A 19020-nucleotide genomic window follows, 5' to 3' on the forward strand; every position below is an offset into this window, starting at 1 on the left:
GCCTGCTTCCCCCCCCCCCATTCAGGGAAGGACTGTGTCTGAATCTGGCCCCTCTCAAGAGATGCCAATCCGTGGAAGGGGTGGTTCCTTTCCTAGAAATCAGTTCCTCTCCTAGGCTCAGCCTTACTGAAAACCCAACTCTGGCCATACTGATGGTGTTCCAGACAGTAATGCCCTCAGAGCACATACCACCACTTCTAGAGATTTCACCTCAGGAGAGACTCGGACAAGCGGGTGAGGACAGCGTGAGGGGACATGGCCCGTAGCACCGTAACTGCAAATATGGGAAGCAACCAGATGCCCCCCAGCAACCATGCTGCAGTGCCAGGAGCCTCCGTGGAGTAAGGAGGCCACAAAGACAAAGGCCCCAGACTCACTGTTTGCTTGGAAAAAAGCAAGTGGCAGAACAGGGAAAGCAGACTCATCAGTGTGCAGGAAGCCCGGTGCGGGGCTCGATCCTGGGACTCTGGGATCATGCCTGGAGCCAAAGGCAGCCACTTAACTGACTGGGCCAGCCAGGTGCCCCGGCAGGGACAGTTTCAAGGGCACCATCTTTCTGATCCTCGGCTGCCACGCACTCAAGTGGGCGGAGTCCCTCAGAAGAGCAGCTTCGTCTTGGCAGTAAGGACAATCAAAACCCCAGTGGGGCTTCTGGGATGATACGATGATCCCAACATTTACACAGGAAGGTAAAAGGGCAAAACCTAGTCACTAAGCTAGAGGGCTGACACTCCGGATATCAAGACATACTAGAAGATTCCGCCACTAGGGGCATGTGGTGTTGGCATAATGGAACATACTGGAGCATCCAGAAGCAGACTCGTTATACATGGGCACTTGATTTATGACAGAAGTGCCACTTGGTGCTGTGGGGCAAGGACAGTCATTTTGTTTATTTATTTTTTAAGATTTTATTTATTTATTTGTCAGAGAGAGAGAGCGAGCGAGCACAAGCAGGCAGAGTGGCAGGCAGAGGCAGAGAAAGAAGCCGGCTCCCTGCTGGACAAGTGCCCGATGCGGGACTCGATCCAAAGATCCTGGGATCATGACCTGAGCCGAAGGCAGCGGCTTAACTGACTGAGCCACCCAGGTGTCCCAAGGACAGTCATTTTAATAACAGAGTCTGGGAGCAGGGAGATTTGCATATGGAAAAATAAAGTATATCTTACATCTCCACCTCATACACAAAAGTCAATTCCAGGCGGATTTGGGCTTGGGTCTGGAAATAAGAAATACAGTAGAGCGTCTTCACGACTGAGACAGGACAAAGATTCACTGCACAGGATGTAAAGTCACTAACTGTAATGGAAAAGACTAATCATCTGATTTTGTGAATATTAAGAACTTGTGCTCATCAATTGACACCGGGAAGAGAGAGACTAGGTGGGGCCCCTGTGTGTGCGGCTCAGTCAGCTGAGGGTCTGACTCTTGGCTCTGTCTCGGGTCCTGAGACTGAGCTCAGTCCGTGCTCAGCATGGAGTCTGCTTAAGATTCTCTCCCCGGCCCCCAATCCATACACTCTCTTTCTAAAAGAAATAAATAGGGGCACCTGGGTGGCTCAGTGGGTTAAGCATCTGACTCTTGGTTTTGGCTGAAGTCATGATCTCAGCACGGAGTCTGCTTGAGATTCTCTCTCCCCCTCTGCTCCTCCTGCTGCTTGCGCTCCCCCTCTCTCAAATAAATAAGTTAGTCTTAAAATAAATAAATCTTTAAAAGAGAGAGACCAGGCAAGCCACAGAAGGAGATACATGCAAAAAGCATATCCCACAAAGGATCAAAGTCAGAATAAAGAACTTCAATCAATAAAAAGACAGACACGGGCGTCTGGGTGGCTCAGTGGGTTAAAGCCTCTGCCTTCGGCTCAGGTCATGATCCCAGCATCCTGGGATCAAGCCCCGCATCAGGGTCTCTGATCAGCAGGGAGCCTACTTCCCTTCCTCCCTCTCTGCCTGCCTCTCTGCCTACTTGTGATCTCTGTCTGTCATATAAATAAATAAAACCTTTAAAAAAAAAAAAAATAAGGTTGCTGGGTGCCTGGGTGGCTCAGTGGGTTAAGCCTTTGCCTTCAGCTCAGGTCATGATCCCAGGGTCCTGGGATTGAGCCCCGTATCGGGCTCTCTGCTCAGCATGGAGCCTGCTTCCTCCTCTCTCTCTGCCTGCCTCTGCCTACTTGTGATCTCTGTCAAATAAATAAATAAATAAAATCTTTAAAAAAAAGAAAAAAAAAAAAAGACAGACATTGCAAATAAACAGGTATAAGACTTGAACGTGGTTTTCACAAAAGAGATTATCCAAATGGCCAAAGAAAAGGTACTTAACCTTGTTAATTCCCTGGAAATTATAAATGAAAACTATGAGATACCAGAGATATCAGAAGGGCCACGAATGATGGGATCATGTGTTTGGCGAGGAGGCGGGACTGCAACTCTCTTTCCTACACTGCTAATGGAGTGGAAACCGGTGCAGCTGCTCGGGAAAGCTGCTGGGCACCGTCTACTAAAGCTGAACACCACTGGAGCCGCTGACCTGGCGGCACCGTCCCTACAAATGCAATCACACACTCACCACAGGATGGACACAGGATGGTTCCCAGCAGCACTGTTCATGATAACCACGAACAGGAAACTCAAAAAAGTCCATCTCTAGGTCTCGCCATAGGATGGACGATCTCACTGTGAGCAGCAAGACAAACGAATCTTGCACACAACCCTGCACAAAAGCAGCTGGACACACATAGTACCTACTGTGCGACTCTGCTTTCATAACGTCCCAATAGACGCAAACACCTGCAGTGACCAGGATGGTGGCTACCGTGGCTGGAGGCCTTGGGGGTAGGTGGGGGGGGGGTTGCTGACTGCAAGGGATGCTTCTGGGGTCCTGGTCATGCTCTGTTCTCAATCTGTCTGCTGGCTGTGTGAGTGTATTTGCTCTCTGAAGTCACTGAACTGTTATTTATGATTTGTGTACTTTTCTCCGTCATACTATCCTTCAGTAAAAAGTTTACAGAAATAACAAATAAGAGGCAGATTAACTTACGGTGCCAGAATTCAGAATAATGGTTACCTTTGTAGGGGGCAGTGTGAGTGAAAGCCTGCAAAAGCTTCTGGGGGTAATGGGAAGTTCTACTTCTTTTTTTTTTTTTTAAAGATTTTATTTATTTATTTGACAGAGACAGAGATCACAAGTAGGCAGATAGGCAGGCAAAGGGAGAGAGAGAAGCAGTCTCCCCGCTGAGCAGAGATCCAGATGTGGGGCTCGATCCCAGGACCACGAAACCACGACCCGAGCCGAAGGCAGAGGCTTAACCCACTGAGCCACCCAGGCGCCCCCTAAATGAACATCTTATCTAAGGTCGCTGAAATGGGGTTGAGACACAGAAAGTACATGGGGCTTTCCTGTATCCTCTGTCACTAGACAAGGGTGACACACTTCAGGAAACATCAGTGTCCCCAAAGGGCACGTTCCTATTCATCAGCTCATCAGTGCCACGACTGAGCTACAGCAGCAAACGGAGATGGGATCGCTCTCTGCTGAACACAGCGCATGTACTCAGCAGCCTACTCAACGCGGGCACCGAACAAAACGTCTCTTTCTGCTGGAGTAAGAGAAAGCCCGAGGTCAGCAGACGTGGGGAACCAGCTGATAACAAGGACTGTGAACTCCCAAGGCTGGCCCCATGCCGGGCACAATGCTGGCGCCTGATAATAGCTGTTCCTGCCCCGGGTCTGACCTGAGCTCCTTGAAGACGTGCACTGTTTTCTGTTTCTGGACTGAAAGTAATAGAAGATATGCACTAACTACATTTTGTGTGAATAAAAACACCAGGAGACACAACCATAAATATCTCAAGAATTTTTATGACTACTCAAAGAACAGAAGGGTCATATATTTAACCCCCTAGAATGTGGGTCACCGTCTCACTGAATCCTTCTTCTTATTTCAGGCACTGAAATGTCCTGCTTATGCTTATTAAGGGCCAGGAGGGCTTTTGTTATCTTGTGGGCCTGCTTTGTTTCGTGCCTCAATATTTGTGAAATGACCCACTGACTCAGTATCTACCCGTCTAGGTAGTCGGCCCCGAAGGCAGAGCCCACACCTGTTTCTGCATCTCAGCTCCTGGCCAGCGAGGCGCGCCTCGCACTGGTCTGCAGGAGGGAGCCGCAGGGTACTCACCGCCAGGAAGCCTAGCTTGCCCCCACACCGGGTCTTGAGCCCCATGGCGGCCGTCAGATGGATCTCAACCAACGTGCTCGGGGGGATTTTCTCTTCTGCGCATTCGGCCAAGTTCACGGCGCACAAAGCCATGTGTACATCGGAGCAGGCAGACCCTGCAGGAAGCTTCCCTGTGGCAGGCAGAAACAGATGCTGAGTTGACAGATTCCTCCAAACCCAGCTTTTTTTCTGTGTTCTCCAGTGTAATCAGAGCAAGAGCACAAGGACTAGAGAAAGTATTTGAACTCTGTCATCAGATGCTCCCGGCTCGGATGCTAGACTCTGTGAGCGAGGAGCTGTCTGTTCCTTTCTACCTCACAGGCTATTGGGGCCGAGAGGAAATGCATGTCAAGGGCCTCACATGTGGCCCATGGGCTGTTTGCAGGTGGTTGCACAGGACTCAGAGGTAGGCACTGCGACACTTTCCAGACACAACCATGTTCTGGGAAACATCTTGCGTCTCCAAACATGGAGAAAGGTAGTAAAAATTGAAAAAACAAGAAAAAAAAAGTGATGTGGATTTATTTTCATTGTAAAAGAACGCATAATATCTAATACATCCCTTTTTGAGGAGTAAGTAACAAAATGGCAATGATGTTGGACACATCTTGGTTAGCACGTGGAAGGCTAGGAAGGCTTTCCTACACACTCTGTGTGAGGGTTGCAGTTATGTGGCATGACCCTGAAGTCAGGGGCAGAAGTGCCCCTGTGTGGGCAATGAGGGCCTATCAAGGCCATGAGGCTGTCACACTGTTGCTTGCTTTGGTCCTTGCTACAGGGCCAGGCGGGGGCCAGGACAAGCCAGCTTTGCTCGGGGAGGCTGTGCTTCAGCGGGACCCATGACAACAGTCCAGACAGTGGCCGAGCCAGGCCTCCTGACCTCGTCGACCCTACATTCTTCCTCCAGGGCCACCCTGCCTCCCCCATCTTTCTATTAGCCCCGACACTTTGCTCTGCATGGACATCAGGTGTCGCTCTCCCCCAGGAGACACCATCTGGCTTTCTCTCTTCAGGGGAGGGAAGGTGGAGGGCAATGACAGGACCAGGTTTTAGTCACTTGTCCTTTCAGTGCCTTGAATAAAGCCAGGCCCACAGAGCGCTCAGCAAATGTGCAGGGAATGAGCGACCCACCCCAGGTGGAATTCTCCCGAACAAGACAGCTGGGAGGACGAAGCCTCCTGAGCAGAGACCTGGGAGGGAGCTGGTGCCATCCCCTGAGCGTACTCTAAGGGGAGGGAAGAACGAAGCCGGGTCTGCAGACAGGACCCGATGCCAGAACTCGACCATGATCCCAGGTGTTAAAACCCCACGGCTGGCCCCACAGGTCTCATCTCCCATTCACTCCACGCCTGGGGCCTGCAAGCGCCCCGTTTCTGGGCCGAAGCTCCCTCACCGGGGCATTTCCACCACCTTCCTGTTACCAGACCCCACTGCTGCTTTCTGACCTTCAGCGGTTATCCCCGTAGTAACCTCCCTTCTTGAGCCCTGATTTTGGTCCCCCAGCACCAAACCTCTGAGCAGCCTTCGCCCGACTCCTGCCCCTGGCCTGCCCGTGATATGTGTGTTTTCCTGGGTTCCTTGAGGGCCCCCTTCCAAAGGCCTCTCATCAGCAATCTCGGCTTTCATTCTCACTAAAGGTCAAAGACCAAGCCCCCTTCTCAGGCCACGGGTCCAGCTCGCCCGCCGCCACGCGTCATTTCCCTCCAGTTCTCACAGGCAAGTGTCCAAAACCAAACTCCTCGCTTCTCCCTGGAAAACTGCTCTCCAGCCTTCTCCCCTCACCTGTGCTGGCAGCAACACCATTCCCCCAGACCCTCCAGCAAGAAACCGGGGAACCGTCCTCACCGCTCTTTTCATGACCCTCATGTCCACTGGGCCCCCAATTCTTGTCAACGCGAGCTTCTGCTCTCTCTCCGCCTGCTCTCGCGCCCCCTCTCGTCTCCAGCTGCATCTGCCCCCATCTGGCCTCCATGACGCCAGCCTTCATCCGCTGCCCACCCACCATCTACCTGCCAGCAGAGCGAATCTGCTCACTTCACAATCTGATGACGTCATCACTGTCTGGCTCTGTCACCCACCCCTCCCCTTGCCTGGCTGGCTCTAAGACCACTAAGCTCTTCTTCCCAAGAGTCATCCCGCTGCCTGGAAGGCACAACCCCTTCCCCGCGGCTGGAGAACCATCTTGTCATGCAAAGCCGAGACCTTCCAGAAAGCCTTTCCTGAAACCCTCAACAGTAACCCCCGCCCTGCAACCGAAACCGGGGCCTTCCGCTACCTCCACCACCCAAAATCGGAACTCACTTGCAGACCTGTGTGCCAGTTATCAGGGCAGGAGTTTGCCGAATGAAATGGATGACATTTCACTGAATCTACGGTGACATCTGTTTTAGGTCTACTATTAATTTAAGTACCACTAAGGAAAAAAGAGAGCCAACTCTGCCACACCATCCACTGTGTAAAGGACACGGCCCAAGCGTACAGAGGTTAATGTGAAAACGCATGTGCCTTAAACCGATGAGCTACGGTAACGAGCCATGTCTGTAGCCAGGGATGTGGGAGGTCTGTCTGGGTGTTCTAGGAGAGCACCATGAAAACGGCTCTGGCCGGGGCAGAGAGCAGGCAAACCAGGCCCGGGGTGGGGAGACAGCCCGGGGGCCTGCTGGGCAGGGGCAGCCCCCCTCACCTGTGATGTGCAGCTGGTGCAGCCTGTGGTAGGCCAGGGCCGCGTCCCGGGCGCTGGCCTTCGCTTCGTCCTCGAAGCCCGCCGCGGTGGCCGGAGGGGCAGCCCGCCGGCGCTGGAAGACCTTCCTCAGCAGCCAGCGCACCAGGCGCAGCTTCTGTAGGCTGTAGCGAATCACGTTCCAGGAGAGGCTGCAGGCCAGGTCCAGGCGGGATGTGGGCAGGGCCCGGCCCAGCACCGACAGGCACGTCTGCAGGTTGGCCGCGGCGGCCGCAAAATCCCCCTGTAAGGCAGCAAGTGGGGGGGGGGGTCGTTCACTGAGATCTCACTGTGGCCTTTTCATTTTGCTTTCCTTTTTTGTTTTTTAAGATGTACTTATTTATTTTAGAGAGGGGGCAGGGACAGAGGGAGTGAGTCTTTAGCAGACGCTCTCTGCTGAATGCCGAGAGGCAGGCTCGATGCAGCGTCTTGTCTCACAACCCTGAGCCCATGACCAGAGCGGAAACCAAGGGTCAGACACCTAGCCGACTGCACCACAAAAACTTTTACTTTCTCTTCACTCCCTAGGTGATCAGAATAACACACGATCATTGAAGAGCGTGGGAAAATTCAGAAAGCAATGAAAAGGTAAGAAGAAATCACCTGTAACCTTACCTCCCATGGTTACTGACATTTTTATGCATTTTCTCCTGACCTTTTTACTAAATTGCGATTGTACTGTGGTCTATCTTTGAGCAAAACTATTGAAAATTTCCTATCATAGCTTTTTTTTTTTTTTTAAAGATTTTTAAAATGTATTTATTTGACAGACAGATCACAAGTAGGCAGAGAGGCAGGCAGAGAGAGAGGGGGAAGCAGGCTCCCTGCCGAGCAAGGAGCCCGATGTGGGGCTCGATCCCAGGACCCTGGGATCATGACCTGAGCCGAAGGCAGAGGCTTTAACCTACTAAGCCACCAGGCGCCCCTCCCACAGAAGTTTTACACATAAGATGAGAAGATGGATTTAAATGATGATCTTTCAGGCTTATATGGCTTTTTAGGCTTTTCGGTTCTCAAAGTGTGGTTCCTAGGGACCAGGAGCATCAGCCCCTGGGATCTTGCTGGAAATGCAAATCCTTGGTGCTCTAGCCCCCTCTCCCCACACCTGCTAAATCAGCAGCTCTGGGGTTCTGATCACCTCCAGGTGATTCTGTTGCCTGCTTAAGTCTGAGAGCCACCATCTTAGACAAACACCTGGCTACACGACTAGAACCAAGGATCTCGATAAACTACTCTATGCCAACCTGAGAGGGTCCAGTGGAGAGTCTGTGGGCCTGTAGTGAAGATCTCTTTCTCTCATGACCAGCAACCAGAAGGAAACCGTCCTCTGCCTTCTCCTATCCAGCAGTGGGCACAGCTGCACTTCCTTCCGGCAACTTCACAGGAAGTGTATCGATCGGTACAAGGGGAGCACCCCTCTCTGGCTGATGGGCGGGTTCCAGGTGCACCTCAACCCTGCCCCCAGCCCCTTCTCCCTCCCAGGACCCTCTCACTGTACCTCCGAGCAGCACAGCTCAGACAGAGGCCACCACAGCTCCAGCCTCCCTTACCCCGGGGTCAAGGCCACGTCACTTCCACTCCAAGTCCTATCTTCAACATTTCCTGAATCAGTCTTTCCTTTCAATTCTAGGCTCTCGCCGTCTCCAATCCAGTCTATCCCCAGAGCCCTAACTTGCTTCAGGGCCCCTTCCCACAGCCCATCCTTCCTGCAGCTGCCAAAATGACCATCATGAGACACAGACCTGAACATGCCTCTAGGATATACATCTTGGAATGCTGTTTTTCTGGGAACAGGCCTGCTTCAGGCGCTAGGCCTCCAACCACCACACCTCTAGTCCGGGAGCCACAGTCTCGGCCTGGCTGGCAGCTCCAGGCTACTCGATCAGATTCTCCCAGTGGGCACTACAGCCCACCACCACCAGCCCATGGGAGAGTCGGCCCATGGTGTACTGCAGCTGGGGACTGTTCCCGCTCTTGTTCCTCTGACACGTGACCTTGAACTCTTCCTTCGATGCTGTGAGATGCCCCAGAATCCTTCCCATAAACTTTCAGTTAATCTCCCTGCTCAAAAACCTTTCTGGTTCTCCAGAGAACTGGGGGGGGGGGGGGAAGCCCCAGATCAGTTACTCGTCAACGATCTCTCCAATCTGGGCCCGAGATACATGACCAGCTTTAGCCCTCATCTGTCCCAAATGTATCCTATACTCCAGACATACCTGTCTGCCTGCTGGTCCCCAAGTAGCCCATCTACTCATGACCTCTCCACCTGGAAGGTCATCCCTGCCCCAACTGCTCGGCTCAAGCCCCAGGTTCCCTCGGCCCAACTCGTCCCTTCTGCCGCAGCTCCCAGAGCACTCTCCTCTTCCTCTGTGATAACACACACCGCGGGTTATCTCGTGTCCGTGGAATCATTCGCACACAGGGGTCCTCTCCTCTGCTGCCCTGTGACGGGCAGGGGCAGGGTCCTTTCCTGCCGCCACAAGCACCCGCCCCAGCACTTCGCACACCGGGGTGCTCGGCAGAAGAAGTCGCTGAGTTATTAGCTGCAGACCTTACCCTGGCGAGGTCCAGGTCTGCCTGCTTCCGGTGTCTCCAGAAGGTGACCGAGGGGCGTGAATGGGGCCGGATCACCGGTTCCCCGTGGACCAGCAGCTTCACGAAGACGCTCAGGACGATCACACCATTCACCAGCCATAAGAGGAGTGTTGGCATCATCCAGTCAAACCAGCCTCCAGAACCTGAAGAGGCACATCTCAGCAGAGCCCACAAGAGCAGTCTGAGGGGACGGCAGGCCCCCCAACTGACCCCCGCATCTAACAGGTTAGAGCCCTCCACCTCATTTTTGGGAGCATGGAGAACAAGATGGCTTCATGTAGTAACAGTGTCTGAACGCTTTCCGTAGGGATAAGACATAACCTTATTCCGCACCCCAGGCAATTGTGGGACAGTTCTGTACCCTAAATAGGGACCCTATAGCCCTTGTCACTATGGAGCTGGAGAGCCACAGCTAGATAGCAAAGATAACAAAAATCCTCGTTAGTCAAGGTGGGGTGAGACCATCGGTTTTAAGACTTGGGCAAAAATGCCACATCCTCCTTCAAACAGGGATGCCTTCCCTCCCCAGATTCCCAAGCCCAGTGGTTAACAGCAGCGTGGGTTCCTGATTTCTTTTGTTCTTACTGACTGAACTTGGGCTTGCCCTGTTACTTCCAAAATGTGACTTAATGCCAGTCCCTGGCAGGCCCGGTATAAAAGCCCTCTGGGACCCGGTGGACAAGCCGAGCAGAGTGCACACACAGGGCCTGTCCCCTGCCGCAGCAGCCCAACCGTGCTTGGGGGATACAACGGGCCCTCTACCTACCTGACTCAAGGGACAGGATGCTGCGGCCGGAGCCTGAGTACGGGTGCTGGTCAGAGCCGTGGGCCCCTCCCCACTGCAGCAGGGCGGTCAGGGGGTTGAAGGAGAGGCAGAGGAAGGTGAGGACACACAGCAGAATTCGAGAGCGATCCACCATGCCCAGCGCTACTGGCGGAGAGTCCGGCTCATCCTTGACCTTCAAAGTAGGGCCGAGAGGTTGGAATGAATACTGTGTGGGGTTTTAACAGCATTTTACTTTTATATGTACTGGAGTCAGACAGTGAGATTTTTTTTTTTTTAAATTAATTAATTTATTTATTTGTCAGAGAGAGAGAGGGAGAGAGAGCGAGCACAGGCAGACAGAGAGGCAGGCAGAGGCAGAGGGAGAAGCAGGCTCCCTGCCGAGCAAGGAGCCCGATATGGGACTAGATCCCAGGACGCTGAGATCATGACCTGAGCCGAAGGCAGCTGCTTAACCAACTGAGCCACCCAGGCGTCCCCAGACTGTGAGATTTAAATTCAAGACTACGAAGTCAGAGAGGAAGAGAGTAGGAGGCAAGGAAGAAGCCTACAGCTCTTCGGCTGCTTCTCAAACACTGGCACACTCGTCCTCTTGCCACCTGCGACAAGAACATGTTCTGAAGACCAAAGGCACAGGAGTCCTGCTCATAAAATAGAGCACACAAGAAAATATTCTGCAGGGTTCTGTATAATTCCACAACAGGCAAGCTAATCCAATCTAAAGCAACAGAAAGCAGATCAGTAGTTGTCTGGCACTGGAGAGGGATGCGGGAACTACCAGTCACAGTGTATGAAGGAACTTTGTGGAGATGGAAATGTTCTATATCTTGATTATAGTGACAGTTACATAAGTGAACTCTTCATACTATACGCTAGTGCCTTATGCTACTATAGAACAGCTGCTTTATCTAAGCATGTAAATTCAGCATCAACAGGGGCGCCTGGGTGGCTCAGTAGGTTAGGCGTCTACCTTCAACTCGGGTCATGATCCCTGAGATCTGGAATGGAGCCCCGCATCAGGCTCCCTGCTGAGTGGGAAGTCTGCTTCCCCCTCTGCCCTTCACCTTGCTCATGCACTCTCTCTCAAAAAAATAAGTAAAAATCTTTAAAAATAAATAAATAAACATCAGTAGAACTGATTACAGACCATACAACTGGGGCGCCTGGGTGGTTCAGTCGGTTAAGCCTCTGCCTTTGGCTCAGGTCATGGTCCCAGGGTCCTGGATTTGAGCCCCACATTGGGCTCTCTGCTAAATGGGGAGCCTGCTTCCCCGTCTCCTCCTGCCCCTCTCCCCCCACCCTACCTGCTTGTGCTCTTTCTCTCAAATAAATAAAATCTTAAAATAAAAAAAAAAGACCATACAACTTCAGTATGAATCTATTGACAGGACTTTGCCTGCTGTAAAACTGCAACACTGCTTTTTTACCCCTCCCTGTCTTACGGAGGGAGGACTGGAGGCAGGAGCCCCGCCTGCCTAGGGAGCCACCCACAGAGAGGCAGAGAGCAAGCCTGGGACCAGGTCTCCTCCAACTCAGTGCACACAGCACACCACTCTTTTTTCAGTATTTATTTTTAAAGATTTTATTTATGTGAGAGAGAGGAGAGAGAATGAGCAGTAGGGAGGGGCAGAGAGAAACAGTGTTCCTGTTTCGCAGGGAGCCCCATGAGGGGCTCGATCCTAAGACTCCAAGGTCATGACCTGAGCTGAAAGGCAGATGCTTAACCAACCGAGCCACTAGGTGCCCCTCCTTCTCAACATTTTAAAGCCATCTGAAAATTTCTTCTGAGGACAGATGCCTAGCTAATTCAATGTATAAGTCACATGGCCTTCTGTTACCAAACAGAACCACATTTATAAAGTACTTCAAGAATAGAGCCTCCTCAGTAAAATTAGGTACATGATACTCCAAACAGTTTGACCCAAAACAGGCTAGAAGGGAAGTTTGTGTTTTCGAAATGGGAACTTGCCAGTAGGCTCCACCAGTTCCGAGGGCTAGATCATTAGGCTCAAGCCTCTTTTGGCTAATTGCATTAAACCACAATCACCAGGGGCTTTCTTGGACGATTAATGGTCCTTGGTTGGAATGTTACTTGTCGGGCTGCAAATTAGAATCATTTCCAGAAGAGGACCCAGAGGCAGCCTTGCCCTATACCGACTCAACAACCTCAAACAATGGTCTCGCCAGGCCCGCGACGAATGAGGAATGGAACGAGGCGCCGCAGGCAACGCGCCAGCTGCCGTGTGTTCCCGTTCTGGATTTGGCCCTTACTCCTCTCAGACGGGCTCCTGCACCAAGGACCACTTAAAATGGACTACACTGAACCAGTTAAGTGGATTTTGTGGGGGACGCAGCAGGACCTAACGTCACAGAATTCCTATTCTCCTTCCCTGGTCCTCTCAACGCCTGGCCTGGCACCCCTTGGCAGCGTCTCCACAGTTCAGTAGGGAGAGATGGGAGAGAGTCCAGGGATCAGAGGATTTCAAAAGCTCATACCTTTGCATCATCCAACAAAGGGCTTCCTGGCTCCGAGTCAATGGAGTAAGGGGAGAAGCCAGCTTGGGACCCCGAGTCAGAGGCCGGAGGGGACATCAGAAGGACATTCTGATTAAAGTCATCGATCTTCAGCTCCACGTCATTGTCCACTAGGCTGCCTAGGTCAATGCCCTTCAGGAGCTCTGCAAAGGAAACCGCATCTGACAAATGGTCTGTTTCTCCAGAGCCCCCCCACCCCGCGCTGGTGCCTAGGCCAGGGCTGGGCTGGGGGAGGGGCTCACGGTCCTTTCTCCTGTTTCACCCCCGAAGGTGCCTTGTACACGGCCTTGGGCCCTCCGCAGGGCCCGGCACTGGACTTCTACAAGCAGGTCTGATAACCCTTCTTTCGATGAGCACACTCACTGTTTTTCTGATTCGCCAGCTTCAGCACCATGTTCTCCTGGCGCAGTTTATGATTGACCTGCTGCAAGTACTTGATGTAGTCGATGGCCTTCCTCAGGACGCCAGACTTGTGCATCTGGGAAGGAAGAGGAGTGAAAACACAGTGACATCCCTGCAGGCTACACAGTGAGAGGGCTGAGGCCCAGAGCCTGTGGGTGAAAGCAAGGCTCCAGGCTGCGATGCTGGCTCGCTCACTGGTTAGCTGTGCGACCCAGGACAAGCCGCTCAGGATCTCTGAACCCCGCTTTTCTTGTCCTTAAAATGGGGATAATGACGATATAGGAGTCACAGGTGTGCAGTGAGGGCAAGATGAAATAATACACGTTCGGAGAGGAGCCCGTTTCCACCTGGAAACACAGGTGATTAGCTAGGACTCCTCCTAGAATAACCCTAGAACCAAAACAAACTTTAAAGAAAGCAAACAACAAAAATACCAGAGCACTGCTGGCTAACTATCTTAAGGAAAGTTCAATTAGCACATTTCCGGTCTATAGGCTAATAAGGAAAAAAAATTGTCTTTCAAAACAGAGATGATGAAGATAAACAGATATCGGGTTTAAAAAAAAAAATCTATGTGACAGAAGATAAATTCACTGAAATACCTGAAACAGCGAACAATCTATTCCCTCTATTTGCTGCTGGTTAAAGACCCAATCTCCATCTTCTCTCTTCCCTAAAAAGGCAGAACTATTCTAACCACTTGCGAACACAACTGAACCTGTTTCAGCCGCGCCACCGGCCGACGCCCAGGCACACCCAGCCCCGCAGCTGGCCGCCACCTTGCAGCACGGATCCCTCCGCCTGTGCCACTGGAACCTGTGGTCACTGCAGAGCCAAGGTCCAGGCAGGCTGCTGCCTTACCAACCCCCACCAGTTCCCTTATGTTGGTTATTGTTTTATAATCTTGGGGAAAAAACACAAAACCCAAGACGCTTTAATAAGAAAGCACCTCTAACCATCCTTACGTTCATTCACTTGGACGTGGATTCTCCTAAATTCCTACGGCAAAGACAGAGAGAGGGGAGACGATGGCACGGGAAATGGTCGCTGCTCGGCACCCACCTTGGCATCTGTCCCCATGACCAGGTCCTTCAACTCGATGATTTTGTCATTGATAGAGGAGCGGTACCGCTTCTCGATGATGTTGTGGGTCGTTCGCCTTTCTCCTTCTTTGGGGGGCTCCAGTTGCTTGACCCCCCCAGGTACCTGCTTAATGGGCACTTTCTCCTGCCCCATCATCACAGGCATTGTGGTCAAAATGGTCCCACTGCTGCCCACCAGAGTCTAGAACAGGCAGAGACACAGGGCAGAATTACCCCGTGGCTAGTTGGAGTAAAGCAATCCCAGAACAGAGACCTGCTGGCCTTGGCCTTGTGCCGCTGCCTGGTCTGACACTCTTCGTGGCTGAACCAAATCAGGCCCCACGAAGCCTCAGAAGCCAGAGTACCTGAGCTGCTACACTCCCTTCAGAACCACTGTCAACAAATCACACCACAATGGGATTAACGTGGGTAAGTATGTTTTAACCTTTGATCTAAGGGCACCCGAAACAAATCATAGGATTCCTGTTTTGCTGCAAACCATGAGCCACCTGTGAACTCACGATATCATTCTGGCCTCAACGAAAGCCTTCTCCTGGTGCAGGATATATCTTTTCCTCTCACATGACAGTAAAGTCACTTGCTGTATTTCCTTATATAATTTGGCTATCAAAAAGCACAAGGGCAGAAGAAGGGCTAGAGCCATTCCAGTAGATAAACAGGCCAACTGTAGAGGCTCCCCCTTTTCTCCTCAAATCTGCTCTCTCCCCATTTTTTTTTTTTTTAAGATTTTTTATTTATTCATTTGACAGAGCGAGATCACAAGCAGGCAGAGAGGCAGGCAGAGAGAGAGGAGGAAGCAGGCTCCCTGCTGAGCAGAGAGCCCGACGTGGGCCTCGATCCCAGGACCCTGAGATCATGACCTGAGCCGAAGGCAGCGGCTTAACCCACTGAGCCACCCAGGCGCCCTCTCTCCCCAATTCTATTTTTACCAGTTTTAGTTTTATTTTCTTCAATAAATGGCCTCAATATCCAAATGGCCAGTGAACTTCATTAACCATTAAGAAATAATTCTCATATAATAAAAAGCACACATTTTAAGTGTACAGCTTGATGCATTTTTTTAAAAAAGATTTTATTTATTTATTTGACAGAGAGAGAGATCACAAGTAGGCAGAGAGGCAGGCAGAGAGAGAGGGGGAAGCAGGCTCCCCGCTGAGCAGACAGCCCGACTCAGGGCTTGACCCCAGGACCCTGGGATCATGACCTGAGCTGAAGGTAGAGGCTTAACCCACTGAGCCACCCAGGCGCCCCAACTTGATGCATTTTTACGTACCGATATCACGTGTGTAACCAAGACAACCCAGACCAAGACACAGACCATTTCTATCCCCTTAGAAAGCTTGCTGGTACCTCTTCCCAGTACCACCTGCCCCTTCCCCAACTTGTGATCACTGCTCTGACCTCCAACACCACAGCTTCGTTCTGCCTCTTCTCGAACTTCATGTACCAGCATCCCCAGCGTGAGCTCCTCTGGGACAGGCATCTTTTGCTCAACGTACTATTTCTGAGGTTCAGCAGTTATATATAGCAACGGTTCTTTTTGGACATGTGGGTTGTTCCCACTTTTTGGCTCTTATGAATAAAGCTTACTTTCAAATTCTGATCACCTCTCACTCCCTCGGACTCTTTTGCTACAAGCCGCTGATGTGGCTACGACCCTGCAGCCCAAGGACCGGGCCTTCCCTGTCCCTCGCCTTGCAGTCCCTCCTTGCCTGGTGGGCCTGGGCTCTTTCAGAAGCCAAACCCCCATCAGCGGGACCTAGAAGCAGACAGCCCTGGGTGAAGCCGTTACCCAGGAACCAGGGATACTCTGCTACTCCCCTCTCCTCCCTCAGAGTCCCCAGTACTCCCACACTACATGCACTGATGGTACTTCTCAAGGGGGGGTAAAAAAAAACTCTAAAAGGGAGCGGTATTTGCAATCTGACACATTCCACAGGGTTTCTGCCCCTGTCCATTCTGTAGAAGTTTTGTGAACATCTCCAACAACTCCAAGAGAGGAGGGGGTGGAGGGGGGAGGGCAGGAAGGAAGGCGGCTCTTACTGGTACTTGAAGGGCAGCTGTCTGGATGGGGGTGGTGAGGGCGGTGAGGGCTGGGTTCTGGACCGCGGCCATGACAGGGCTGCCATCTGTCTTTAGTGTGGTCAAAACAAGGGAATCTGTCTTGATGATCTGAGGCTGTACCAGGACCTGGATGGAGAATGAAGAAAAGGAGACAGGAGGGCAGTATTATTTTCCTATTTTACCTTAGCTTCTTACTACACAGACTCCCTCCAGGAAAGAATGAAAAATATATATATAACCTTTTCCTCAAACCGAGAACACAGCTTACTGGTGGGGTTGAGAGGGAGAAAGAGTAGAGCTGAAGGGTCTTAGGTTTTAAGATTGGAAGGGTTTGAGAAAAGCAATGCCAGGGCCTGGTGGAGCAGAGTTGGGGGGGTGGAGATAGAGGACAGGAAGGGGGGTCTGATTTTGGACAAACTCAGGAAAGCCAGGAACATGGTTGAGAAGCAGAAAGGAAAAAACCTGGAATTTTTTTTTTTTTTTTCCCCCAAAGATAAATGACTTGTTAGTGACTACAGTCCACTATAATACGTGACTTATAAACATCTTGGCACATCTCCTTCCAGTTTAATGCCCGTTCTATGTGTCACTAGAATAAACCACCTCCACCGACTGAGTCTGCGTGAGGGCTGGCGTGTATCCACAGAGGCGGTCTCAGCCAGGTCTCCATACTGGGCTCAGGGGCGCCTCCCAGGCACCCCAAATGCTGCTTCCTTACATGCTGCTGTTCCTTCATAGTACGCAGACCAGCTCTTTGACCAAAGGCCGGCTCCCAGCCTCCACCTGGGACCCCCCGACTTCTCAGTGGCCACCTACCGGGACCTGCTGCACCTGGGGGGCGGCGACCGTCTGCACCGTGGCCGGGGCGAGCGTCTGCAGCGTGCCATTGGCCGTCTGCGTCAGCACCCGCTGGGCCTGCACCGTCTGCACCTGCTGCTGGATGGTGACCGGCTGCACCTGGGAGGAAGTCACTAGGCTTTGGACTTGAGGCTGAAGAACTTGGGAAAAGAGGAGGGAAAAGTCACACGGAGAAGAAATGCACCATCACCGTGGCTTCAGCAACAACTGAGCGGGGGGTGCCTCAGAGCGATCCCGACTCCCCACCTGCTGCTTAAGAAGATGTGCACAGCCATTCGCAGGCTGGTCTAGATAACAAGAACATTCCATGAGGGCTGCATCAATTTCTGAGGGAACGGGAACAGATTGTTTTATTACTCTGAGTGCTGGGGTAGAAGTGCGGGGAGCTAATCGGCCAATGACTGCACCCAGCAAGGGAATTCGGAATCCAAGGAACCTGCAATCGCACCAGGCTTCATTCCTTCTCATGGAAGGAAGAGAAAGCGCAGTCTGGGATGACCGACTCCGCTTTTTGCTTTGCTGCCTCTCTGCAGCCCCTAAGCCCTCAGCAGCACACTGGAGAACCGTCAGATCCCTTGAACTTCAGAATATCCCGCTCAGGGTTCCCGGCCACACGGGCACGGGGTGTAACACGACACGGAGGGTCACTCGCACGCACTGAGGCCTGCGCGAGGCCTGCTGGGCAGAGCCGGAGCCCCTGCTCTAAGTCATACTCTCTGCGGTGGCTCAGGAGGTGTTTGCTGAATGAATGGTTCTCCAGCTCCGGGCGCCAGGATCGGGCTGGTGTTTGGGTAAGTCTCCGGACTCGTTTCACTCAAGCCTCTAGCTCTAGTTACCAGCGCGGCCCCGTGTCTACTCTGCTCGTTAGACGCTTCCACCAAGGGTCCGCGAAGCAGGCATGACAGCTACTAGGGTGTCTGAGGACACACAGAGTGTGAACTACTCCTGTCCTTGCCGCCAGTGACCCCAAACTCATTCAGACTCGGTCATCCCCAAAGAGGGCAGAACCCTTGACCTCAGAAGCGTCTGCAAACTGGCACAGAAACTTCTGAAGCAACCAGTCACTCCGCTCTCTGACTTCTGAATCACCTTGGAAGCTGGTGGCTGCGTTCTGGTACAGCAAAGGCTGCTGGATGATCCTGGTCTGGGGAGCGGTGCTGAATGTCGGGGTGATCATCACTGTCTGCGGCGGCAGCTGCGCGGGGGGCGGCGGCGGGGGCTGGGGGCGAGGCTGGAGCACGGGAGCGGCCCGAGGCGGGGTGGGCACCGTGCTGGGGGGGACCTTGACTTGCAGGGCTGGCGCCTGGGGGGAGGCGGCCGAGGGAGAGAAGGCAGGTAGAGGGACCTGGCTGAAGGACCGCTGCTGCATCGAGGGGTCCCCCGCTCCGGCGCCCCCATTGCTGCTGTTGCCGCCACTGCTGCTGCCCCCGCTGCCTCCGCCACCGCCACTGCCGCCGCCGCCGCCGCCACCAGGGAAGGAGCTACACAGCTGCTCTGAGAACAAGTCAGGGAACTCTCCAACTTGATTGCTGACGAACTGCAGCATCTCTGTGAATAAACAAAAAGGAGTAATTTTATTGCCATACAAAAGATTTACTAACTTCCAAATTTTCTTAAGAAATGGAGGCATGCAAAGCAAAAAGCATTCCCGGGACCAGAGCAGAAGGGGGTCAGGAAACCCTCTTGGACCTCTCAGGAGGCAACCAATGGGCTTAGACGGCCAAGGGACAAGGGCACAGGACTTCCGT

At 52.4% G+C, this 19020-nt stretch overlaps 1 protein-coding gene across 1 annotated transcript in view; it reads right to left on the reverse strand.

The window, feature by feature from the left end:
• Positions 1-19020, reverse strand: part of SREBF2 (sterol regulatory element binding transcription factor 2) — a 58349-nt gene that overhangs the window by 16192 nt on the left and 23137 nt on the right. Inside the window, exons 2-11 of the mRNA XM_044227871.1 lie at positions 18362-18820; positions 17231-17412; positions 16394-16540; positions 14310-14531; positions 13209-13323; positions 12807-12988; positions 10293-10485; positions 9488-9669; positions 6896-7175; positions 4174-4343 (exon numbers count right to left, since the gene is read on the reverse strand). Coding sequence (XP_044083806.1) covers positions 4174-4343; positions 6896-7175; positions 9488-9669; positions 10293-10485; positions 12807-12988; positions 13209-13323; positions 14310-14531; positions 16394-16540; positions 17231-17412; positions 18362-18820 — 2132 coding nt within the window. The remainder of the gene's footprint in view (positions 1-4173; positions 4344-6895; positions 7176-9487; positions 9670-10292; positions 10486-12806; positions 12989-13208; positions 13324-14309; positions 14532-16393; positions 16541-17230; positions 17413-18361; positions 18821-19020) is intronic.

The sequence above is a fragment of the Neovison vison genome, chromosome 12, assembly GCF_020171115.1.
Source record: "Neovison vison isolate M4711 chromosome 12, ASM_NN_V1, whole genome shotgun sequence".
Taxonomy (NCBI): domain Eukaryota; kingdom Metazoa; phylum Chordata; class Mammalia; order Carnivora; family Mustelidae; genus Neogale; species Neogale vison.